The sequence below is a fragment of the Solanum lycopersicum genome, chromosome 3 (genome assembly GCF_036512215.1).
Source record: "Solanum lycopersicum chromosome 3, SLM_r2.1".
Lineage (NCBI taxonomy): Eukaryota > Viridiplantae > Streptophyta > Magnoliopsida > Solanales > Solanaceae > Solanum > Solanum lycopersicum.
In genome coordinates, this window is record NC_090802.1 from 28470056 (window position 1) to 28497922 (window position 27867).

Genomic DNA, 27867 nt, shown 5'->3' on the forward strand with positions numbered 1-27867 from the left:
ATAAGTTTTTATATTTTTTCTTCTTTCTTTACTCCATTTTATAACACAATGTCACTAATTAATAAATTTGAATAGATTACAAATCCTATATTATAATATTTTATAGATAATTAATAGGATTAATTTCTATTTTAGCTAATTTGACGAACTTAACTTTAGTGATAGAGCTTGTTGTTGATGTAATAACTCTTTGAAAACAAAAAAATTGAAATCAAATAAACTTGACCCATTTTTATAGAAAGAAAAAATGATTACATAGTACTAGTATCTATTGGAACAAAATTAGTAATAGGACCAAAAATATAATGTAAAGAAAATATTTTGTAAAACCCGTAACCCGTTTTGGCCTGCACGTAGACTGCTATAGGACAGATACGCCCCGCTTGAGGTGAGCTCTATTGCCATTTTATTTTCAGTTATTTTATTAATAAAAATTTGGTGAAGAGAGGGTAAAAGAGGAAGGGGTGGGTGGAGAAAATGTCGCACCCTTTTCTGTCAAATTGAAAAATTGAATCTCTCTCCCCCTCCCCCTCTCCCTCTCCCCTTTTCCCTCCCCATCTCCCTCTCCCTCCCTCTCTCTCTCTAACCCGGGCTCTCTTTGAATTCGAGTTCAAACATCAATGGAAACCCTACTAACTGAGTCTGTGCAAAATAGCCTCGGCCATTTTATGTACCACAACGCCATTTTCATGTGTGAACGACTCTGTGCCGAGTTCCCCTCTGAGGTTCTCCACCCTTTTTTTTTGTTTTCACTTCATCAGTCTTTGTAAACATATGTATTACTCAATTTATGGTTTATAGAGATTTTAGGTTGTGTTCTTGGACTTCACTTTTTTGTTTCTTGTTGCCCTTAGTGGAATTTGACTCAAGAATGTAAGGGTTTAACGCACTTGTGTTGAAATCTCTTAAGTTGTTCAATTCTATAATGCGCAGACAAATACGCAGCTTTTAGCTGGCTGCTACCTGCACAACCAACAGGCTTATGCTGCATATCATCTTCTCAAGGGTATGACTGCATTTTTGTGTTGCAATATCTCTTTTTTCCCTCCCTATTATCTTCCGATTATGCTCATAATCATCCCTTTTTTAAATTTTTATATGAAGGGACAAGTATGGCTCAATCCCGCTACTTGTTTGCACTATCATGCTTTCACATGGGTCTTCTCACTGAAGCTGAGACAGCACTTTGCCCTCCTAATGAGCCAACTGCAGAGGTAGACTCGTAAAACCATCCTTCCAAATATCTATCCACTTTGCAGATTTTATATTATTCTCATCTCCACTTCATGTTAGCCATTGACATGCTTCTTTAATTTATATAAGCTAATTGGTTCTTGTGTAGGTTCCAAATGGTGCAGCTGGGCATTACCTTCTTGGTCTTATTTACAGGTTCATATTTTACATATTATTTATTTAAGAGAAATATTAACTTCTAGCCTTCCTTCTTCATTCTGAAATTGGTTTGATCTATCTGAATAATGAAGCTAATGCTTTACTATGACAATGAATTTTGGTTGTTTTCTAGTTATAATCATCAAATTGTTAGTGCACATGAAAGTGGTATGAAGTGAAGATCAGTGTAGCAAAATTATGGAGAGGTGGGGATTCGATAACGGAACAAGGCTATAGTAGTAACTGTAGTAACTGAATTTTGGAAGAAGTAACTAACGTTAGAAAGGAACGGCTAGGATTTAATGGGAAGCAATGGTGAGGATGATGCCACGTATATTGAAGGTGGTTATATAAAAGTGGTTAGAGGAGAGAGAAGGATAACTAACTGTTGGGAAAAGTCACGTTTCTTCCTCTCTTCTTCTCACGTTTCTTTCCTTTCTATTTCTCTGTTTCTCTTCTATCTTTTCTTTCTCTGTACTTCCTTTGTTCTCAGCCTTCTTCTTCATTTTGCATTTACAGTTTTTCTATGGAGGCTATGAAGTTCTTTGTTGATAGTTCATTACGTGTAATTGAGACTTCCGACTATCAATAAAGCTTGTTTGGTTTCTGTAATTTTCAATTCAAATTGTAAATTGAATTTGTGATCTTATTAAGGTCATAACAGTTGGTATCAGAGCCTTCCAACCTGTGTGATGGCTGAGGGTACACGTTGGAAGATTACAGAGGATAAGCTAACAAGGCATGATGAAATGCTAGCTGATTTGCTGAATTCACAAGAGGAAGTACGTCATACTCAAACTGGAATTCAAGGAACATTAGACTTAATTTTGGAGAGATTGGGAGTGTTGGAGAGAGCTCAGGTGGTTTCGAATGTGGGAGCAGGTTTACTACCTATTCCGAATGTGGATAATCGCAACAGAGCTCAGCCGAATGCAGTGACGTTACCTAGGTGGGAGTTACCTTGTTTCGCAGGTCAGGAACCGAAGGTGTGGATCCGAAATTGTGATAGATTTTTCACACAGTACAGAGTGGGCAATGAACAGAGGGTAGAAATGGCTGCGTTGTATTTGACCGATGCAGCGAAAGTGTGGTATCAGTCAATGGTGTTAAGTGGAGGAATACCGAATTGGATTGAGTTTAAAGAGGATTTGATAAGTAGGTTTGGGGAAATTGTAGTGAGTGATGTGGTGGAAGAATTTAATAAATTGCAACAGATCGAAACTGTGGAAGAGTTTTTAGGACTATTTGAGGATCTAAAAGCTCAAATGCTTATACGAAATCCGGCTTTGAATGAAGCTCACTTCCTATTTAGTTTCGTTGGAGCACCAAAAGAGGAGATCAGATTAGAGGTGAAAATGTTCAAACCGAGGACATTGAAGGAAGCTGTAGAGAAAGTGAGAATGAAGGAAATGACAATTGAAGTTGGTGTTGCCACGAATAGCAGGAGAAGGTAGTTTGAATATGCTATCTACTGGATCAGTGCGAAAAATGTTGAAGAAAGGTCAAGCTATAGTTGCTCATCTTTTTATGATGAACATGATAAAAAACAGTGAGGATGAAGTAATCGAAGAGGGACTGCAGGAAGTGTTAGATAAATATGGGGACATCTTTGCGGAACCAAAGTCTTTGCCACCGAAGAGATTGTTTGATCATGCGATACCCCTCAAACCAGGAGCTGTACCTATCAGTTTGAGACCCTATCGGTATAATTTCCATCAAAAGAATGAGTTGGAGAAGCAAGTAAAAGAGATGTTAAGCAGTGGAATCATATAGGTTAGTCAATAACCTTATTCATCACCGGCATTGTTAGTAAAAAAGAAGGATTGTACCTGGAGGTTCTGTGTCGATTATAGAGGGTTAAATGATTTGACCATTAAGGACAAGTATCCAATACCAATTGTTGACGATTTGTTAGATGAACTGCATGGAGCGTCGATATTTTCTAAGGTGGATTTGAGAGCTGGGTATCATCAAATTAGGATGAAGATGGAAGATGTACACAAGACTGCATTTCGTCTTCACATGGGCCATTATGAGTTTCGAGTAATGCCCTTCAGACTCACTAATGCCCCAGCAACATTTCAAGCCTTAATGAACTGGACTTATCGATCGTTTATCCGGAAGTTTGTTTTCGTATTTTTCGATGATATACTAATCTATAGCAGAAACATTGCAGAACATTTACAGCATCTGCAAGTGGTGTTTAATATTTTGAGAATGAATGTGTTGTTTGCAAAGAGATCTAAATGTTCTTTTGGTCAAGCTAAAGTGGAGTACTTAGGCCATGTTATTACTAAGGAAGGAGTGACTACTGATCCTCATAAGATTCAAGCTATGGTGGATTGGCTTAGACCCAAGACTTTACGGGCTCTAAGGGGGTTCCTCGGTTTATCCGGCTACTATCGAAAGTATGTACAGAATTATGGAACCATCAGCAGGCCACTCACTGATTTGTTAAAGAAAGAAGCCTTCAAGTGGAATAGTGAGGCTGAAAATGCATTTGTAAGTCTTAAGAAAGCTATGACGACTACACCGGTGTTGGCTCTTCTTGATTATACTCAAGAATTTGTGGTGGAAACTGATGCGAGCCATGGGGGTATTGGGGCTGTGCTAATGCAACAAGGGAAGCCAATTGCGTTCTTTAGTAAAGTATTGGCTCCTAAACATCGAGGTAAATCGATTTATGAAAAAGAGTATATGGCTCTACTTAATGCGGTGGACAGGTGGAGACATTATTTACAGTTTAAACACTTTGTTGTTAAGATTGATCATCACAGTTTGAAATACTTGTTAGAACAACGAGTGACTTCGGCTATACAACAGAAAGGTTTAACAAAATTGTTGGGTCTTGATTATGAGGTGCGTTACAAAAATGGCGCCGAGAATAGAGTGGCTGATGCTCTATCTAGGCGACAAGAAGGATTGCAGGCAGACGAGATTTCGGAGGTAGGTTATTGATGGCTGTGAGTATGATCACGCCCATGTGGATCCAAGAAATTATGCACAGCTATAGTGAGGATTCATTTGTTCAGGAGTTAATGACACTGTTATCAGTAGACACACACGGGCCTAGTTTGTGGCATAATGTTAATGGTGTTTTGAGGCGTAAAGGCAAGGTTTATGTGGGTTCTCAAGGGCCTTTACGGCAGCAGCTCATTTCTAATTTTCATGACACTCCTTTGGGTTGGCATTCGGGTCAGTTAGGTACTTTGAAGAGATTAACTCAATATTTCTATTGGCCTAAAATGAGGACTATGGTGAATGACATCGTAACAAAGACGACAATGCAGCATATCCGGGTTTACTTCAACCTTTGCCGATTCCGAATCAAGCTTGGAGTCATGTTAGCATGGATTTTATAGAGGGGTTACCAAAGTCTCAAAACAAAAAAGTGTGATTTTGGTGGTGGTTGATCGTTTTACCAAGTACGCTTATTTTATAGCTATGGCTCCCTTTACTGCTGTGACAGTGGCTAAATTGTTTTGGAAGCGAATCCACAGGTTACATGGAACTCCAGAGTGTATTGTATCTGATCGAGACAAAGTATTTTTGAGTAAATTCTAGCACGAAATGTTTCGGCTATTAGGTACACAGTTGCATTATAGTTCAGCCTATCATCCTCAGTGTGATGGCCAAACTGAGCGAGTCAATCGATGTTTGGAGAACTATCTTCATTGTATGACTGCTAATCGACCTATTCAGTGGAAGAAATGGTTGTCTGCTGCAGAATGGTGGTATAACACCAACTTCCATACGGGTTTGCAATGCACTCCATTTGAAGCATTGTATGGATATACTCCGCCTCAACTTTCGATCGGGCCTCTTCTGGTTACAGCAGTACAGGCAGCAGAGGATGTAGTGATGCATCGACAACAGTTTCTTCAGTTATTAAAGGTTAATCTCGCTACTGCCCAAGCTCGGATGAAATTTTTTGCGGATAAGAGAAGAACTCAGTGTGAATTTGCAGTCGGCGATTGGGTTTACTTGAAACTTCAACCTTATAGGCAAACTTCATTAGCTTTAAGAAGGAATTTAAAACTCAGTTCTAAGTACTATGGTCCATATCTAATACTTGAGAAGGTGGGGTTAGTGGCTTACAAATTAGCTCTACCTATGCAGTCTAAGATTCACCCGGTCTTTCATGTATCGTTGTTAAAAAAGAAGGTGGGCGATCGAGTGGTAGTACAGTCGGAGTTGCCTTATACGAATGATGCAGGGCAGTTCTTGGTGAAACCAGTGGCTATTTTGCAGCGACAAATGGTCAAATGTAATAATGTGGCAGGGGTGCGCGTACTAGTGCAATGGTCTAATCTTCCACCTGAGGATGCTACGTGGGAGGATTATGAATTTTTGCGCGCTAAGTTTCCCGGTTTCGACTCTATTCCTTGAGGTCAAGGATTCTTTGATGCGGTGGGGAATGTTATGAAGTGAAGATCAGTGTAGCAAAATTATGGAGAGGTGGGGATTCAGTATCGGAACAAGGCTACAGTAGTAACTGAATTTTGGAAGAAGTAACTAACGTTAGAAAGGAACGGCTAGGATTTAATGGGAAGCAATGGTGAGGATGATGCCACGTATATTGAAGGTGGTTATATAATAGTGGTTAGAGGAGAGAGAAGGATAACTAACTGTTGGGAAAAGTCACGTTTCTTCCTCTCTGCTTCTCACGTTTCTTTCCTTTCTATTTCTCTGTTTCTCTTCTATCTTTTCTTTCTCTGTACTTCCTTTGTTCTCAGCCTTCTTCTTCATTTTGCATTTACAGCTTTACTATGGAGGTTATGAAGTTCTTAGTTGATAGTTCATTACGTGTAATTGAGACTTCCGATTATCAATAAAGCTGGTTTGGTTTCTGTGATTTTCAATTCAAATTGTAAATTGAATTTGTGATCTTATTAAGGTCATAACAGAAAGATACTTCGTGCTGATAAATGTCACTATCCTGTTTGCTATTTTATATGATGGATGAGAATGTAATGGAATAGAACTGTCATGGAATAGAACTGTCATCTATTCCTTTTACTGTAAAGTAAATAATAGCATAGACTCTGCATCATCAGATGCTTGAACTATCACCAAACTTTATTAACTTCAAAACTTGATCCTTCTATTCTTATGTGCAAATTATTCTTGTATTGAACTGTAGTATGATGGAGAAGAATGGTAGCATAGACTCAACATCATTTCCTTTTTCTTTTAAGTCAATAATTTTATGGAAACTGCACCATCAAGTATTTGAACAATGCCAAACTTTATTTACTTAAAAGATATTGATTCTTCTATTCTTATGTGAAAATTTACATTTCATTGAAGTGCAGAAAGTGTTGTATGAATTAATATGATTCTTTCATTATTTTTTCTTGAATATCTTTTTGGCTAAATACCTAGATAGCACCTTAAAATTTGCACTTTTTGGAAGATAGACATTTTAAACTTCTCTAGTATCCATCTAGACACTTTTACTTGACTGAAGTGTGTCCTATGAACACTTGTATTTTTAAGACCAAGTGCATGAGATTCACTTGGCAATGACATGTAAAGTGAACCAAATTACTAAGTGGTCTAGCTAGAAAGCTAGTGTTGCACCGGAAGCATATTTCGATGATCGAATAAAATTAAAAGCTGATAGAGCTGTAGGCTCAAAATGTTTTAGCGACCTCAACGAAATAAATTCCAAAAGGAACTGATTAGGTGGAGACTGTGTTGTGGACAGCCAACGAAAGTGAGACAATTCGACCTCTTTGATAAAAAAAGAACCCCAGTGATGCGAGATAGATGGCTCACCTCATCATGGAGATTTCAAGAAGAAGAAAAAGCTTCTTTGTATATCTTAGTGAATATACATGAGAATGAGTACTTATACAATGAATCCTATGACTAAACTAGGAAAGACTATCACATAATCGATTCCTAGGCAATTACAATCAATTACATTAAATTCCAAATTATTCTACGCCTATAATTAAGCTATTAGTATCAATCAACACTTTATCTTGGACCTTTCTGTAAAATAGTTTGTTTCGCCGGCGGAACATCTTTCTGATCAAGCTCATCACAGAAATTGGACACAACCTTTCTTCCTTCATTTACATTTGAATCTGTTTCTAAGTTTGAAATACAACAATTTTAATAGTTTTATTGCTCTCTCTACACGAAAATATGAAGTGGGTTTTGCTTTTGGTGCTTCCTAGTCTGAAGCTTTGTCAGAAGCCATCAGAAATGATGATGCTGACGCAATCGGCAGCGACATTAAGTTCACAGCCTTCTAGATTTCTTCTTAGGGAAATGGAACTATGTAATTTGTTTCATTCAGATGCTTGCCGGAATGGGAAAGAGATGGGTTGAAATATTGGGAGCTTTTTCCAGATAATTTTTGGAAAAAGGAAGAAGGGAAAATATACTTGTATTCAAATGATACATTTGGAACAAGTTCAAGTGTGTAATCATTCTGTAACTTTATAAAGCAATCTTAAAAAAGGTGTCATGTTAAAGGGGCTCCCCTATCTATGTATTTGGCCATTCTTTTTTGTTTGAATTTCAGTGTTTGGGACTTGGTCATTGTAGTTGAGGAGCATGTTTTTTCACCACAATGCATTCGTGTTTCGCTAAAAAAAACCAAACTGGACATTGACATTCTGATGCCCTTGATCTTTGTAGGAGAATAATCTCTACTGCCTTGTAACCACTTATTTTGTTGGATACATTAGTGTAGCAGATATGCATCCAGATCATCTAAGAGCGTGGCAGACCTCATAACCACCTCTTTTTAAGATGATAATTCCTTTTTCACTTTTTCCTTTAAAAAACTTTAAGAAGCTTGCCCTCAATTTTTTTGTGGATGTTATATTATTGATATATCTTGAGTTATTCCGTAAGGTTGAGCATATTTTTCTGTTTCTTTTTTGCCTTAACCTTTTGTTAATCAACAATTGATGGAGCTTAAGAAGAGTTGCGATGGTGATGTATCTTCTCTTGTAAAAAGCCTGGATTGCACTCCTCCAAGGTACTAATGAACTGGATAGTTATTTCAGGTATACAGATAGAAGAAATAGTTCCATCCATCATTTCAACCAGGCATTGTTATTGAATCCATTGCTATGGGCTGCATATGAGGAGTTGTGTATACTAGGTTTGTGCCAGAATAATTTGAGCAAACATTTAAGGTCTATTGCAATATATTGCTGTGTTTTGATATTTGTTATTGCGACAACATTAATAATCAATTTTGTCCCCAAAAAATAGTAACACAATGTTGGAAGCTGACTTGTAGACCATATATCTGGTATTTAAATAGACAAAGGTAGACGGTTGGACCAATCAGCCCCCGATCTTTGAAACTAGAGAGTAGACTTCTCAGTTATAAAAACTACTTCAATAATCAAACTACTTCAATAATCAATTTTATTAACTTTGTGACTACCAGTAGAACTTTCTTTAAATTTCGTAAGCTAGAATTTCTTATACAATTTGTGATTGGAGTGCAGAATTTAAGTAGGTTTTAAGCCTCAAGTGCTAAAAACACTTTCTTGGTGTTGGAGCTGAATTTATGGACAAGTACATCTGTTTGGATAGAAGTGCTGAAACTGACAATAAGGTGTTGATAAAACGTTTTGTTTTGTTAAAATGTTTGAGATAACCTTGAGCTATTACTAATCGGTTAACAGCCGACCACTCTACCACTGAGCTACAGTAAAATGAGTTGTAGTTACATTGAAAAGCACTTTACAAGTGTTGGAGTTGAATTTATGAATAAGCACATACATGTTTGGATAGTAGTGCAGAAACTGAAAATAAGGTGTTGATAAACATTTTGTTCTGTTAAAATGTTTGATTTATCCTTAAAGCTATCAACACTGAAATGAGTTTGTAGTTAACAATCTTTTTACAACAACAAACCTAGTGTAATTCCACTAGTGGGATCTAGGGAAGGTTAAGTAAAATGTACGTAGTCGTACCTCTTCCTTTTTGGGATAGGTAAATTGTTTCTGATTGACCCTCAATGATCCTCCTCCTTTGTCGGGGGTAAGGCAGTTCCCCATGGTATAGCCTCAAGGCAGAAAGACCACCAAAATCATAGGACATGGTGTTAGATGCATGATCCAAATATGTTATAATTATCAAAGAATGTGTGAAAACATTACCTCAATGTTTCTCCTTGATCCTCAATATTTTTCACCTTTTCCCCACAGGCTATGCTTCTCAAGATCTCCAAAAACAGTTGTTTGCACTAGATTTTCTTTTATAACACAGATCAATTTGGTATTTTATAATTGTTGCATCTAAAAAATCTGCCCTCATATATTCACTTTTTTTGAACCGTAACATATCAAATGGACTCATAATTGGACGAAACCACTTTCTATGAGACACAAATAATGAATGGACCCAACCATACAGTTAAATTATGATTTGGACCACATATTGGTTGTACTAAGGGCCTGTTTGGAAGAATACCCTGGTAATTGGATTTGGTGTAATTGATATAATTACACTTAATTGGTTGGACTTGTAATTACTTGGTCAGCCGGTAATTGGTGTAATTGGCAGGGTAATTACACTCTACAATTCACATGCAAAGGCTGTGAATTGCTGGTAATTACATGGTTTAGTTACCAGCTTACTTTTTAATTTTTTTTTTATTTCTATTTTTATTTTTTATTTTAATCTTTTTACTTTTATTATTTTAAGTTATTTTATCATTATTATTATTATTCTAAAAGTTTATTTTTTATTTTATATTATTATATTTCATTATCTTATTGTTCTCAACCTCGCTTTACGTGATTCTATGCAATTTCAATCATCTATTTCTTTATGTCATGCTTATTTTATCATTAGCATAATTTTATTGGTATTCTAATTTTTTAAATTAAAATATAATTTATTGTTAAGTAAGGTTATAGACTTACGTTTTTTTTTATAAAAATTAATCCATATTTTTTATGCTATGTTGAATTTGCTATAAGAGTATTGTTTTTATTTTTTTGCTTTGAATTTTTAATTTGTGCTATATTTTGAGTTTCATTTGTTTTAGAAATATTGAATTTACATTGCACATCATTTTTTAATTAAACTTGAAAGATTATCTTATCGTCAAACATTTAGTAATTTATGGGATTTTATTTATAGATTAATCTTTTCATCAGACACACATTTCAAGATGTCCGTCGAAACTTCATAATTAATTCAATTGAATATATTAATTTGAAAGATATAAATCAATTATTTTTTCATAATATTAGTTAGAAAATACATGTTTATTAATTAATATAATTTCAAAAAAGAATATATATCTTAAATATATAATGTAATGTCATTTATAAAGTTCTTATTTGTCTAGTATAAATTTGAAATAATTAATTTTTATTTTTAAAATTTAATATAATTTTATGATTGCAATTATGCATCCAAACAAAACATGTGTGATTACACTGTGACATCGAAATAGGATTGTGTAATCACAATGTAATTACACTATGACAACCAAACAGGTGTTAGTGTAATTACTATGCTGGTAATAACTACCCTAGTAATTACACCAGTTCCAATTACTAGGTGGCTTTCCAAATAGACCCTAAATGAGGGGTTGGTTTCTTTAATTGTTTCTAAATATGCTATTTATGCAAAATCTGTTCTAGTTGAACCATCTTAGAGTCTAACTAAATTTTCCAGCCAAGTCCCTAATAATTATCCTGAGCTAACTTGTAGATCCACTTATGTGAAATATATGAGAATATTATTGAATTGTGTATCTATGTTACAAAGAGATCTTAGTTATAGACACTACAATACAATCCTTTATCGAGTATGATACTATATGCTCCCTTAGTTCCATTTTATGGAGGTAATTTGACTCGGCATAGAGTTTTGAGAAAGAAAGAAAGATTTTTAGAACTTGTGGTCCAAAATGAATGATAAAATTTGTGTGGCTGTAGCCTGTAAATAATCATTTGTAACTTAAGATAAAAGTGTTCGTTTTTTAGGTATGGTTGTATTTTTCTGTTCATATTCGAATACTCCCCTCAAGCTAGTGCATACAAATCATATGCATCTTGCTTGTTAGAGATGTAACTAATATGGGGATCGGACAGGGACCCGATAAAGATATCTCCAAGTTGATCATTCGATTTCACAAAGTTTGTAACAATATATATCTAGAGAGTAGCTTTTCTTTGACAAAATGACAATCGATCTCAATACGCTTACACCTCTCATGAAATCCATTGCTAGTCATGTCAAACTCCTAAATTACTATGCTCAACTTCCCATGCCAAGCTTAGGAAGATCGTTCCAGACTATAGAGTAACTTGCGCAATCGACATATAAGGCTACTAAACTCTCCATAAGCAGCAAATCCAAGTGGTCGCTCCATATAGACTACTTCATCCAGATCACAGTGAAAAAAGTACCATTGTAATCCACCCCAAATATTTGAGTATAACCTTTTGGCAAAAGTGAATCTAAAGCAAAGAGAAAATGCTAGAGAACTCATCTCTTAGATTTTGCACAACATTGACAAAAGTTGAAACTATGCAAATAGATCTGAGTCACCCTAAAAATGCACGATGCTAGCAAATCGGTTAAGAGAAAGTAGTCACCAGAATGATACATGATGTTATGCAAATTAGGTATGAGAAAGTAGTCATCAAAAAGATGACACTGTGCTATATAAATTAAATATGAAGAGTAGTCACGAAAAAGATGACACGAGGCTACACAAATTAAATATAAATAAGTAGTCACTAGAAAGATGACACGATGCTACACAAAAGAAAGTAGCAACCGAGATGACGACATAGTGCTACAAAAATCAGATATGAGAAAGCAGTTACTCGGGAGATGGCATGATATAAGAAAGTTGTCATCAAAATGATCGCAGGGTGCTACACAGATCAAATATGAGAAAGTAGTCATCAGAAAGATGACACGATGGTACACAAACACACATAGATATGGGGTTGACATAAAACTCTAGAAAGTCGCTGGGCATTGACGCTTATGACCTCTGTGCTTTAGTTTTGTTCCCTTGAATATGGGGTTCATACGTATATCATTGGCCCTACTTTTGTGAAAATAACCAATTACCAGACATGTAACATATATGGGTCATTGGTGCCCGCTGGAAGCAGAAGCTTTTTTTTTCTTTTCTACCAAGATCATAGAAGCTCCGATAGTATGTAAAAATGACACTTGCGCCTAACTCAACCTCTAAAGTTAGCCTATGAGGGGATGTTTGTCCAAGTTCATATTAGGAAACCAATTTATCATCCCTTTGCTGATGTGAGACTTTGTAACACTCCCATGAAGCCTCAACTAGAGCTTGAGCACTTATGAATGGGGGCCCAACGTCGGTGAACAACAATTGGGATGAGTTTGACTCGGATACCGTGTGAGAAATATATGAGAATAATATTATTGAATTGTGTATTTGTATTATTACATAGAGACCTTATTCATAGACATTACAATTCAATCATTTACGGTTTACCAAGTAGGATACTATATACTATTCCTATTTTTACTCTGAGTAGGATTGTATATATCTATTCCTATTCTAAGTAGGATTTATATACCTATTCCTATTCTAACTCTACAAATGACCTTCATGAAAGGAAGGTAAATCATTTACAAACTACTTGATAGGCAACATTTACAAACTTTTCTCCAAAGTGCTAACAGAAAGGCTGGAAAGTGTGATGGCTAAATTGGTACTCTTAGCAGACGACCTTCATTGAAGGGAAATCATGTATGCTGTCGTAGTAGCCAAAATGAAGCAATAGACTCAAGTTGAAGCAAAAGGAATTAGGTATTTTGTGTAAGCTAGACATGGAGAAAGCATATGAGCATGTTAATTGAGGATATCTTATGGACCTAATGGAGAGGATGTATTTTGGACAAAAATAAATTCACTGGATTGAATAATGCATATTAGTACTGTGCTTCTCATTTCTTATGAATAGCCCACCGGCGCGTCTTTTTTGAGCACAAAGGGTCTCAAGACAAAGGATGGTTAAAACAACCAAATCTGTAAGGATGGCTAAAAGGTTCTGATGTTGCTAGAGCGGGTAGATACAACGTAGAGATAACCCATCATCAATATGCTGATGATACACTCATATTTTGTGATGCTGAAGAAGAGCAACTTAATTTTTTTTTGGTGTTTTTTTGAGCTATTTGAAGGAACATCTGACTTGCATATTAATTGGAGGAGTTTCTTGTATCCCATTAATGTAGTGCCAAATATGGAGATGTTGAATGCAATCTTAAGTTGTGACATTGGTGCCTTACCAACCATGTACTTGGGAATGCCTTTGGGAACTAAATCTACGTCCATAAATATGGAATATTGTGATTGAGAAGTGTGAAGAAAATGGCATGGAAGACTCAATATCTATCTCTTGGAGTAGATCGACTGTTTACAAATTTTTTCCTTGATGCCCTTACGACTTATATGATGTATGTGTTTACAATCCCCTCAGGAATTATGAATAGGTTGAATAAAATCAGGAGGAACTTTCTCTGGAAAGAAAATAAAGAAAGAAATGGGCACCACTTGGTAAAGTGTAGACATTATTAGCCAGAAAGCAATATGAAAGATTTAGAATCAAGAATTTGAAAATACAAAGCAAGGCCAAGGCAGTTGAAATGAAATGAGATACCCGTCAGAGAGAACAAATTGTGACAGATTGACTGGTGTTATGTTAGAATTCTCATCCTTCATTGAAGAAATGGAGATGGTTGATCCTCTATTATGTGGAGGCTCTTTCACCTGGAGAAAGGGAGAAATAAAATTGACAGATTTCTATTGTTCAGAGTGGGGAGATAGTTTTACACAGATAAAATTCAAAGCAGTTTCCCCAAAATTGCTTCAGATCATAATCCTATTGTGTTGTCCCGTTGAGATGATGGGTGGAGCGTCTTACTTTAAACTTGAAGCATGGTGGTTAGAGGTGGAGGGGTTTTAAAGAGAAGGTGAAAGATTGGTGGGAGTCTTTTGGTGTGACTGGCAGACCAGGTTATATTTTGGCTGAAAAGTTGAAAATGTCGAAAGTTAAGCTTAAGGAGTGGAGCAAAAATAATAAGGGGAATTGGAGACAAAGGAGGGAAGATATTCTCAATCAAATTTCTAATTGGGAAACAATTCAGGAACAGAGGCCCCTCACAGATGATAAACTGTTGCAAAGGCCACGTCTGGGCATGGAATTTGAAGATGTGGCAAGGAAGGAAGAATTAGCTTGGAAGCAAATACTAAGAATCCTATGGTTAAAACAAGGTGACAAGAACACACGATTTTTCCACAGAATTGCAACCTCTCATAAAAGATTCAATTGGAAGTAGATGGAGCTGTTACTAAAGACCAAGCTGTGATCAAAGAGGCTGTGCATAATTTCTATAAAAACCTTTACAAAGAGGGAAAACTGAGTTGAGACTGCAGGAGGCTACAATGATAACTGAAGAAAAAAAAAGTATGGCTGTCGAGACTTTTTGAGGAAGAAGAGATAAGGGTATGTTTGGACTTATCTGCAAAGGAGAAAACCCCAGGTCCTAATGGATATTCGATGGTATTTTTCTCGACTTTTTTGGGCCATATTGAAGGAAGACATCCCTAATACAATTCAAAATTTTCATTCGAATCAGATTTTTTAGAAGAGTTTTAATACAACCTTTATTGCTTTGATCCCAAAGAAACCTAGAGCATCAGAGTTGAAGGATTTTACGCCAATCAGCCTGGGGGGGGGGGGTCTACAAGATCATTGCTAGAGTGTTGGTCGAAAGGCTAAAAAAGGTGGTGGCAAAATTGATCAACAAACATCAAATGACTTTTATAAATGGGAGGCAAATCATGGATGCAACACTCATTGCTAGTGAATGCATTGACTCAAGAATGAAGGGAGGAGCCCTTGCTCTAATGTGCAAATTGGATATTCAGAAAGCCCATGACCATGTGTATTTGTCTTTCCTTCTGAACACTCTCAGACAAATGGGATTTGGCAGCAAATGGATAAAGTGCATTGAGGTGTGTATAAAAACAGTGAAGTTTTCTATTCTTGTGAATGGGGAACCCGTGGGTTTTTCGAATAAAAAAAAATGCTGAGACAAGGTGATCCTCTTTCCCCTTTCTTATTCATTTTGGTAATGGAAGGTTTTGATAGTATGATGAGGATTGCAACTCCAAACGGATAGATTAGAGGCTTTCAGGTCGGAGATAGAGTGGGGGAAGAAAAAGAAGTGTGTCATCTTCTCTATGCGGATAATGCTATCGTTTTTTGTGAACCTACAAGTGAACAGATTAGCTACATTAGAGTGATTTTGGTTTGTTTGAAGCAGTTTCAGGGTCGAAGGGAAAAAGTAGTCTTTTTTCGGTAAATGAGGTCCATTAGATTCAGCAACTAGCAAATATATTGGGAGGCAAATTGGAGCATTTGCCTACCATTTACTTGTGCATGCCCCTAGGTAGCAAACACAAAACAATGGAGATATGGAATGTCATTCTGGTGAAAATAGAGAAGGAACTTGCTAGATGGAAGGTACAATACTTATCCCTAGGGGGTAGAGTGATCCTCATAAACTCCGTTCTGGACTCTTTGCCAACCTATGTGATGTCCTTGTTTCCAATCCCAGCAAAGGTGGTGAAAAAACTAGACAAACTTAGAAGGAACTTCCTATGGAAAAGCATAAGGAGGGAAAGGGTTATAACTTAGTCAACTGGAAGAATGTTCTTCTTAGCAAAGATAGAGGGGGTTTAGGGATCAAAATTTGAGGCTACAAAATGGAAGTCTTTTGATGAAAAGGCCATGGAGATACACTAAGGAAGATGCAGCTCTCTTGAAGGAGGTTATTGTAGCAAAATATGGAGAATTAAATCCCTGGTGTACAAAAATCACCTCCGAACCATATGGGGTCGGGGTATGGAGGACAATCAGGAACCTATGGCCACAAATGGAAAAAATATGTATATGAAGATGGATAATGGAAACAAATTTTTTTTTTGGAAAGATGGTTCGATAGACCAAACCTCTCTCAGAGAACTTTTTCCAGATTTGTTTCTAATCTATGAGAACCCTGATGCTAGAGTGAGCGATTGTTGGACAATATAGGGATGGGACATATCTTTAAGAAGACTACTTAATGACTAGGAGGTGAAGAGGGTGGCGCACCGGAAAAAATAGCCGGAATGATTATAACTACAACAACAACAACAAACAATGATTATAACTACAACAGCAGCAACAGACGAGACAAGATCCCGTGGAAACATAGCAAGGATAGAGTCTTCTTAGTCCACAATGCCTACAATAGAGGACCAATGGGGATGACGGGGGGCCTGGAACTACTTTTGGAAGTGTGACATTCATACAAAAGTAAAGTGTTTCACTTAGTTAGTGATAAAGAGAGCATGTTTAACAGTAGAAGTTCTACAAAAGAAAGGCAGACAACTGTTTCTAGGTTTTTGTGCAACTTGACAGGAGAAACAAATAACCATTTCTTCCTACATAGTAGTAAGTTTACTACTCAAATTTGGAACATGTTTCTCAACATCACAAGCATGAACTGGCATTGACCAGAACATACATCAGATCTGTTGAGCTGTTGGATTAGGAGGGGAGGCAGTAAGAGTCAAAAGAGAAGGTGGAAGCTAATACCATCATGTGTATGGTGGTCAGTCTGGAAAGAAAGAAATGGAAGATGTTTTGAAGATAGATCCAATTCCATCCACAAAGTTTAAATGGAATTGTATAGTATCTACTTTTTTTTGGTGTAAACAACTTTGTATAGCTGATATAGACTAGATTATAGATTTGATAGGAAATCTGTAATTATTCCTTTTTGGAGGTAGCCATTATACCCTTAATGCTGAAGAATTCAAACCTTACCAGTTTCACAAAAAAAAGAAAGTACAATAATGAGAATCAACTTTTGTGGGGGAAAGAGGAGGAAGATAATACTACACCTTATGGAGATTTGTGTCAGAAAAGGAGAAGCCTATGGCTATCCACCTGAAATTATGGAATGAACTCATGCCCAACGCCAAGATTAAAGTGTAAAATGGGAAAAAAGACCGACTTCTAGAAGGATGATTGTCATGAGATAGGCTACATGGAATTACTCTTCCCACACGTCACTTTCCAGCCCTACATTAACATAGGACTATAGCAGCCCATTGAACGCCTCAAGAATGGAGCTTAACTTTCAGAAATAGCTAAATCATTAGGAAATCCAAAGGGTGTTTGGTATCTTCAGAACAATTGAATCGTTCAGTGATTTGAGGCAGGACAAGACGTTTTATGGTGGCAAGGAAGTAATGAGATCTTTCAAGGTGAAATTGTTTATAATAGGTTGAATCACCCCACTCAGCTAGCAAACATTTGGTCCTGTAATTGCACCTTTAAACTGAAATACCACATAAAGTGGCTTGTTTTGTATGGTTGCTAGCTAAGGAAGCAGTACTGACTCAAGACAACTTGTTCTTGATGTTTCTTTTGTGGTGATAGTGCAGAGATAGTTAATCATCTATTTCTTCATTGCTAGATCACAAGATAACTGTGGAGACTGTTCTTAAATCTCAAAGGCATATTATGACTATGTCCGTAGTACTTCAGAGCTGGGAGGAAGCAGGTCTGCGGACTGCATGCTAAGAACAGAAGTAGATGGAGAATTGTTTCTACAAGCATTTTGGTGGGTAGTATGGAATGAGAGGAACTCTAGGTGTTTTTAGAACATTGTAAATACTGAATTTTATGCGGAGGATCAAACTGAATTGCTTTTTGATCTTATGTTTTTGGTGTAATCAATTACAGATCAAATTGAATTGTATTTTGATCTTATGTTTTTGGTGTAATCAGTTATACTAAAATGATACTGTCTATTATTGATGTTTTAGATTCACCATAGGAATAAGATTAGTAGAATTTCCAAAAATGGTTTCAGTACAATCCATGAATTGTTTTGCTCATGATGAAATATATACACATTTACCAGTTTCCGAAATTAAATAAAATAGCTATTCTGAGCTACAAGAAGTCTCGGAACATGATTTGGATTTGTAAACTAAAAACGGTCAGGTCATCACATTGGGATTGTGTAGATACCATTGTTTTATTTTAGAAAGATTTTACTATTTGATATAATCATAATGAAATCATGAGAGATTTTGTTTTCAAAGACACAAACATTTACTTCATCTTTAAAAGTAACTGGAAACAGACGTAGTATTTTCAGCTAATTGTTATACTTTGTAATATTTTCTGCCTAATTTTGGGATATTTCTCTTGTTTGCCTGGATTGTGAACTTAGGTGGTTTTGAAGAACTTAGCTTTATAGAAAACGAACTTGACTGGTGTTTTGTCCTTGAAACTTAGCATAAATTTCCATTGACTTAACAATGACTGAACATACATTTACTTTTTTTCCAAATAATATTTCGTGTTATTTTCTACTTCATGAAGGTTATATTGATTCCCATTGTTATTTAGTTATGATTTTATATTTTGCATCCTTATTGTTGGATGACATACCAGGTGCTGCAGAAGAAGCAGCTGCAGTTTTTGGCGAAGCATCTTTACTTTGCATTCAAAAACAACACATAGACCAAGGGAACCAATCTCAAAATTTACAAGCATCCACTGATGATCAGAATGTAGCTTCTAAGAATATTGTCTCAGACGACATCAGCCCTAGGCAATCAAAACATACACACAGCAATAATCTTCGAGAAATTTCTGGAAATTATAATGGAGCAGCTGCTATCCAGAATTTAGGTGGGGTTTCTACTAACATGTCATTCTACAACACTCCCTCACCAATGGCATCACAGGTAATTTGATACCGACTTGTAAAACATTTTTTGTTGTAAGCCCTTAATTGATTTTAAACCATAGCCAATTATCTTCACTTGGGGAGTATCATAGTAGAACTTTAAAATGGTTACACCTTAATCAGAATTCTCACTTTTTGATAAAAGAATTTGGATTGACTTTATAATAGTCATGTCTGAACCTTCTAACTTGACCTCTTTCTGGTACGTCTTTTTATACATGAAGATAACTTAGCGTGCCACAACCAGGATAACAGCTTCTCCTTTTGTTAACCCTAGAGATAGCTGCTATTTACTCAACAAATCAGGTGATTTTCTTACTTTTTAAGATTATGCTGCTGCTCATCGGTTGCATTCTATCTGCAATCAAAAATCTGGTCTCTAGTTAACCAGTATTTATTCCAATTGGACCTCACCCGAATCGCCCCATCTATATTTTTCTCTACATTGTTTATATAATGCGGTTATCAGGCTTACATCCATAGTTGTTAGTTTGTCTGTTCAATGACATTTTATCTTTTGTGTCTTTTCGATATGGGAAATAGGAACTCTTTTCTTCTGGTGCTAACTTAAAAAGGGTCATTGGTTGTTACTTGCTATCACTGTATGCATTGCAGTGAAGATGCTTAATTTTTATTATTCTTTAAAGATTACATAACTTTTTCCCCTTGAACTCTAATGATGTAGAATTAGATAGACAATTTATATATATATATATATATATATATGTGTGTGTGTGTGTGTGTGTGTGTGTGTGTGTGTGTGTGTGTGTTAGTGCTCCTTTTTAAAAGGTTAGTGTTAAAGAATGACAAAAGTCCCACATCAATGGTTAATGAGATGAGTAGACTCCTTATAAGGCTTGGACAATCCTCCTCCCTGTGAGCTAATTTTTGGGGTGTGAGTTAGGCTAATTTCACATGGTATCAGAGCAGGGGCCGTCTCACCCGATGTTGGGGTTCCCAAAAATCCAAATTGTCCAGGCACAAGATGCTAAGCACTGGGCGTGAGGTGGGATGTCAAAGAATGACAAAAGTCCACATCAGTGGTTAATGAGATGATTGGGACTCCTTATAAGGCTTGGACAATCCTCCTCCCTCTGAGCTAGCTTTTGGGGGTGTGAGTTAGGCATAAGACCTAATTTCACAGTTGTATTACCGATGTAGCACAAAGGTTGTACCCAAGTACACCACCAAAAGTTCAAAAACCAAGAGAAGTCCGTAATCTTCTATTGCAAGCTATCTATGCGCTGTCATAAGGTTTCTACATCATTTACCAAATCCATCCTAATCCTACTAGAACAAAATATTACAGTCAGATTTGATCTTTAGAGTATTGTTAGCTTGACCAGCAAAAACTCTTCTATTCCTTGCCTTCCATATGCACCACCAAAACATGCTGTAATTGTATTCCATTTAGTTTTCAAAGGCCCAATAAGTCTGAGGTTGATCTTGGCATTACTCAGTTCATGTCCAAATATTGTAAAACATCTACCATATTTGTGTTGCTATTGGACAATGCAAGAATATATGATTGATTATCTCTGTTGTTATTACACATATACCATTTGCTACATAACTGGTATCCCCTTCTCTGCAGATTATCCTGAATGAGACATGCTTCTCTAGATTGTCCTTTGTACCAAGCAATACACCCTTACCATTCTAAAATAAATGGTGACAATGTATTTGTTAGTTAGATCATAGTTTCTTAGATTGAGGAAGAGGGTAGCAATCAGAGAATTTGACTCTAATTTAAAGCAGATTGCAAGTTTTGAAGAGGACAGAAAATATCTAATTTATTGTCAATCCGATGGAGTCTAAAATGTCTTCTCCGGTTTAAAACATAGTTGGTAACTTTCTAATGATATCTGTATAGTTTCACAGAGCTATGTTCTTGTTAATTGAAGTGAAATTAATAGCCTTTTTGGCCTAGCTTCTAAAATGAGTTTATTTTGAGAAGTGCTTTTCTAAAAAGTACTTTTGGTGACAACCAGTTTGTGACTTTGCTTTGTGAGAAGCAGTTTGTGTTTGACCATGTTTTTAACAAGTTCTTCTAAGTGTATTTTCTCAAAAGTGCTTTTCAATACAGCACTTTGGGAGAAAAGCTATCTTTTTAAACTTCTGCTACTCCCTGAAACACTTATTTTCTCCTCATAGCTTGGTTAAACAACTCACTTTTTTAAACATACACACTTTTTTAAAAACAAGAAGAAGCACTTTTGGCCCTTCCAAAAGCTTGGCTAAACAATATGTAAAGGTGACAATCTTCTATATTAAAGAATCAACTGACATTCTTATATGCACTTTGGCAACACTAGAATTTCTTTTTGATTTTTCGAAAGTTTGTAAAATACAATTTCTTTGCAGTTGTCAGGAGTGGTTCCACCTCCAGTTTGTAGAAATTTTCAGCAAAATGGTACTAATGCATCTGTGGCTGGTGCTGATAACTCTCCACGATCAACTGTCAATTCAACCATTCAGGCCCCTCGGAGAAAGTTTGTTGATGAAGGGAAGTTAAGAAAGGTATGCAGTACTATAATACATAGGTTTCAGTCATCTAATTTATTATAATATTAAGTTCTTCTTTCTCTGTATAATCGCTGCAGGATTGTTAGGTTTTTTATAGAAACTTCCCACTGAAGTAATGTCGTACTTCCTCATATTCCATTTTAAGTATGTCTATCAATCAGGATGCCTTTATATGATTCTAAAACAAAGTGAAACAGCTTTTATTCTAAGTTTTTCGTGATAAAAAAAGCTTCACAAAATGATATCATAACAATTTAAGTGTTAGTTTTCTCTTTTGTTGAAATTTGGAAGTGAGCTTTTAGTGTGAAGCTTTTGGTGCAAGCCTGCTGTCCTTACCAATTTTCACCTGTAGAAGCCAGTTGTTAGAGGCTAGGCTCTTATTTTGTCTTATTTGACCTCTTTTAGTTAAAAAACGAGAATGTTTTTACAAACTTTTAGCTTGTTGAACTATGGTATTGATTTTGTTCATCTCCTTTATTTTGTGCATTTGTTCAGTTTTAACTTTCAATCTCTAAACTTCCCTATACATTTCTGGTGCTTTATATGGTGGATTTTCGTTGTCTCCATTACCCCTTTTTTGGGTCTGAGTCCACTATCTCTTATCTTTCCAGATATCTGGGAGGTTATTTTCTGATTCTGGCCCTCGACGAAATTCAAGGCTTTCGGGAGAATCTACTGGAAACACAAATTCAAATGTATCTGCAGCTTCTGGAAATGGAACCATTCATTCTTCCAAATATTATGGTAGTTCGAAGCTGAGCTCAATGACTTTACGTTCCATGACAAGTCGAAAGACACAATCTTGGGCTGCCGAAAATTATGGTGAAGGTGATTGATATTTTGTCTTTTCTCTTGATAATTCTGTTGTTCATTGTATTTTTAACCTAAGCGTTGTCACCTTTTTAGAATAGACTAATCATAAAAATTTTATGTGAATCCTAAGGTTTGGTCACACAATTGCTTGAAATGAAGTATAATTACAAAGAAGTGTTGACTTTTGACTGTACCCAGTCAACATTAATGCGTGAAACAAAACGGAGTGTCAGGCAACTTTTTTCTTCCTCCCCCCCCCCCCCCCCCCTATGCAGAAGTCATAGTACACTTGAACAGCAGTTGGGTGGTGATATGCTGACATCCAGGCCTGCATGGAGCTAAATTTGTATATTAGTCTGCTACAGAAAAAGAAGTCGGGTGTGATTTTCTCTGGAAACTTTCTATCATCTAATAAGGACATATCATCTGAAGATATTTTTACTAAACATAAGGGAGGCACGAAACTCCGCCTGTCCTCCAAATGGATTGCTTTTGTGTTATATGTGTTATTTCTGAAATCTAACAAAATTTTGTTCTTGTTATATTGGAGTCACTTTCATGATCCCCTAAATTCGAATAGACTTGTGCACACTTTTCTTATTTAGTGGTTCCGTCACAAACTTTAGGAAGGAGTTTTTCTCCCTCTATTTTTTTGACTTTTTTCTTACCTCTTTTATTATTCGTCAAAGTTGAAACTTTACTTCTGTAGTTCCCGAGTTCTGGTTAACTACTATTTGGATGTGTGGGATCACAATTGATTAATGCATTAATCATTTGAAAGAATTCAAGAGTACAGATAAATTGTTTTTTTCATCTGAAATTACTGCTATCAACCAATGGAAAAATGAAGAAAGCTGAACACCAACAGCTATGTTCATATGGAATTTCTTGTGTTTGTGCACTGTTGCTACCTAAGAAAAACATCTACCTTTGAGATGTGTTTTTATTCGTAACTGTGTTAGGTCTGCATCTCAGGGACTCGCAATGACATTTCTGATGATTCTCGGCTAAATATGACTCTGTCACACCCTTCTGGTGATGCTAGACCTCTTGAACAAGAAGGGCCCGGAACTTCTGCTTCTGGGGTTAATGTAAGCAGCACATCTATCCTCTCAGGTGCTTCAGATATATTGTCCCTTTTCAGGATTCTTGGGGAAGGCTATAGACTTTCTTGTTTATATAGATGTCAGGTATTACATTTTGATTCTGAATGGATAAATTTCAGCATTTATTTGATGCTCTACATTGATTTGGTTGAAATATGATGCTTTACGGTGGAACAGGATGCACTGGATGTTTATAACAAACTACCACACAAACATTATCACACTGGATGGGTTCTTTCTCAGGTAAAGGTTCTGTCTTTCTTGATCACTTTTTCTCCAATCCTTTTGGAGGCAATGTATGTATTTTTATATTTCCTCCGTTCAAAGTCCTGTTAATTTTAAGTTTTCTCTTTATGCTTGTTTAGGGAATCAAAGGAGATATTCATTCTTGTCCTTTACTGTTTATTTGCTCGTCTCTAATTGAAATTGCTTCCAGTATGTAGGTTCCTAAAAACTTAGCGGGACATGCTCATTTCTTTTTTGGGGTTAATTTCTAACTTGATCTTCATGATGTATAAGTTCCATGTTTAGACTAGTTACATAGTTATGGATACGTACTAGAAATATCGATTAGATAGCTTTGTTCGAGTGCACTACAAGAATATTAAGTGGCCTGGAATAGATATGCATGTCTTCTTTATATTCATTGAATGTCAGAGAGCACTATTTTCTAAGAGTGGTCTTCTAGGATCTTGATTCTGCCGTGTTAGGTGCTGAAGTAAGTCCTCTGAATAGGACAATGAACTTTCATTTGGACAGTCTAGAGTATTGATCATGATTCAAGGCACTGCATTGCATGGTCCGGAGAATATCTACTTTTGCTAGTATAATTTTTAGGACCATTTTGTACTATGTTTGACGGTCTTTAGCCCTTTCTACTTGTGGTGGGGCATGGGCTTCTTTCTTTTTACATATCCCTTGACTTAACCGGCTCTTGAGTTCTCTTGGTATCTCTTGGCCTAACTTGCTCTTTAGTTTTCTTGGTATCTGTTGCTTATCAAATATAAAAAGGTTCTCTTGGTATTTGTCTATTGTGGCATGTCATGACCAAATTAGAATGCCAGATTTATCTGTCTACATGTGGCATCTGATGTGCATATTTGAATGCCAGATTGGAAGGGCATACTTCGAAATGGTTGATTACCAAGAAGCAGATCATGCATTTGGCCTTGCTCGTCTGGCCTCACCTTATAGTTTAGAAGGAATGGACTTGTACTCGACAGTGTTGTTTGTGAGTCTTCTTTGCTCTTTAAGTGGTTCAATCAGAACATGTATGCTTTGCTGTGAGGAAATATTAATTGCCTTTAATTTTACCATCTCTTAGGGTGGTGGGGTGGTGATGCCGGACGGGTTTGATGAAACTTTATTTGATCCCTGTTACGTCGACATTACTATTATTTGCTTACATTCTATGATCATTATTACTATTATTTAATAACAATATTTTTTTTTGTTCCGGTATTTTTGTTGCATCCGGTTATTGTTCACTAATTAAAATTATTTCTTGAAAGCATATTTTTCTTAACCTTTGGTAGTTAGGAAACTGGTTATATATGGTTATCCTAATAGTTCTTATGTTCCAAAAGGGTCCCAATCTTTATGTCCTCTCTGTCTTTTCCTGACAAACTATTTGATTTTAATTTTAGCATCTCAAGGAGGACATGAAGTTGAGTTATCTGGCGCAGGAGCTGGTATCAACTGATAGATTAGTTCCTCAATCTTGGTAATTCCTGCAAAATCCGAAGATAATATTGTCTGATATAGATATTTCTGGAGCTGTTTATTTCTTTTGTCCAGATATGTGTGGATATTTGGGCTTATTTGTAACATCTTATCAAGTATTAATTTATTTACTCATGAATGGCTGAGTATCATTGATCATTCCTTCGCCATGTTTGCTGTTTTTGACCCTTGATCAAGTTGTTAACAATGTGACTCCTTATGTTTCTGATTATTCTTAACCTGCTAGACGCATTATGTTGATTTAACAATTGGACTTACATCTTCTGTCTGAAAATTCTGACTTCTGTGTTTGCACTCAATGTGTAGATAAATATTCGAGAAGTTTTACCCAATGGCTTGACTTGTTCCTTTAAAAAATAAGATTTATGTAAGGATTGTTAAAAACTGCTATTCTTTGCTACTTGTATTAGTAGAGAAAATGCCTCAATAAAGTGGAATATGAAGGGAGACCTTTTCATTCTAGCCTGGAATTTAATCTCCAGAGTGCATGTAGAAACATATTGTTTGATATTACTATGAGACTATCATCTGCTAAATTGCATGCGTCCACACATTTAAAGTTGGATATAAGTTCTGTTTGTGGCGCTCTTGTGCCAAGTAAGGCTTTGATCTTTCAAAGCGCCAAACAGTGTTTCTTGCTGTTGCAAATAGTAGTTGGAGCTAAGCAGGAAAACCAATATCATCTGTTCTCTTCATTATACCATAGTTTTAATACTTTATCTATGGTCTAACAGGTGTGCTATGGGGAATTGCTATAGTTTACAGAAAGACCATGAAACTGCTCTTAAAAATTTCCAACGAGCTGTACAACTAAATCCTAGATTTGCCTACGGGCACACCCTTTGTGGTCATGAGTACGTCCCATTCCTCCCCTTTCTCAATCATTCCCTTTATTGGTCAAACGTGAGCGTGGAATGTCTTTTTTTGTTGATTGTAGAGAGGTGTATTGTTAGTTTCTTTAGAAGCTTGCCTTGCTGTCTATTTTTCCAGATACGTTGCTTTAGAAGATTTTGAAAATGCTATTAAGAGCTACCAGAGTGCACTTCGTGTGGATGCCAGGCATTACAATGCCTGGTATGGGCTTGGAATGATCTATCTCCGACAGGAGAAGTTTGAATTTTCAGAGCATCACTTTCGAATGGCTTTGGGTATAAATCCACAGTCTTCTGTTATCATGTCATATCTAGGCACTGCATTACACGCTCTGAAGGTGTAGTAGTTTCCTTTTCTGATTTTTATGCTGAAACATGATTTTGTCCTTAATTTAGACTCTAATCTTCATCTTATGGATGGACAGAAAAATGAGGAGGCATTGGAAGTGATGGAGCTGGCTATTGTAGCAGACAAGAAAAACCCCCTTCCAATGTATCAGAAGGCTAACATCCTTGTGAGCACGGAAAGTTTTGATGCCGCTTTAGAAGTCTTAGAGGAACTCAAAGAGCATGCTCCTCGTGAGAGCAGTGTTTATGCTTTGATGGGTAGGATATATAAGAGGCGTAATATGTACGACAAAGCCATGCTTCATTTTGGAGTAGCATTAGATTTAAAACCATCTGCAACTGATGTTGCAACCATTAAGGTAATTGCCCACAGATGCACATAATGTGTGTATATACTGGTAATTTTTTTCAGCATGTCGAGCATTATGGTTTCTTTTCTTCTTTAGGCCTTTTTCTTATTCTATCATAGTTCTATTTCTAACTTGATACCAGAAAAAAAATAGTTTCAGACATCTACTGGAATCACCTTCCATGTTGTCCTTTATTGCTGGAAACTTTGTGATATCTTGCCTTCTTTTTTCGTGGTCTTATTCTTTCGATCTTTACCCCTTTGTTTCTAAATTGTAGTAATGCTTGTCTACTGAAGAGATTTTCAGAAGACTGATTCAAATTATATAAGCTGATGTTTGTCCTTCCCACTGTTTCCACATTTTCTATCAGGCTGCCATTGAAAAGCTGCATGTACCAGATGAGATGGAAGATGAATTATAACATATCTGAATGAACTGGAAAAATGAGAAGATGAGGCTGTAAATTATCCAGCTCAAAATATACAACTACTTGAAGTTGTTGTTTACTTGTCCTTTGGAGAAAGCTCCATGTACAAACAAGTCACTGAGAAAACATGTTCTTTTGATGTAAATCTTTTGCAGTTTGTTCGTCTCACACCTGAGTGTGAGAACATTGTATACCAAAAGAGGTCTATGCTGAACGTACACTTTTCATTGATCTGTGATTGGCGTGTTGGAACCCCCAGGATTTGCTATCATTGTATATATATTTGAAATGATGTTTTAAAGGTGTGTAGTGTTATTACTTGGTTTAACCATCTATGTATGATAATATGAGTAGTTGTAGTAGGGCAGTTGGAGCCTTTTGCTTTCATCGAATTATTTGAGAGCAGCGATTTGATTCTACGTCATTTTTGGACAAAATTGGCAAATAACCACTTCTAACACCTGTTTGAAACATTA

At 36.2% G+C, this 27867-nt stretch overlaps 1 protein-coding gene across 1 annotated transcript; it reads left to right on the forward strand.

The window, feature by feature from the left end:
* Positions 1–390: 390 nt before the first annotated feature.
* On the forward strand, positions 391–27867 carry LOC101260701 (cell division cycle protein 27 homolog B). The gene is made up of 16 exons (XM_004234751.5): positions 391–725; positions 934–1006; positions 1105–1214; positions 1343–1389; positions 8421–8518; positions 18909–19204; positions 21571–21726; positions 22344–22560; positions 23521–23735; positions 23829–23894; positions 24763–24882; positions 25298–25374; positions 26129–26248; positions 26385–26604; positions 26692–26973; positions 27335–27867. The coding sequence occupies exons 1-16, from the start codon at positions 621–623 to the stop codon at positions 27383–27385; spliced, it is 2253 nt and encodes a 750-aa protein (XP_004234799.1). The 5' UTR covers positions 391–620; the 3' UTR covers positions 27386–27867.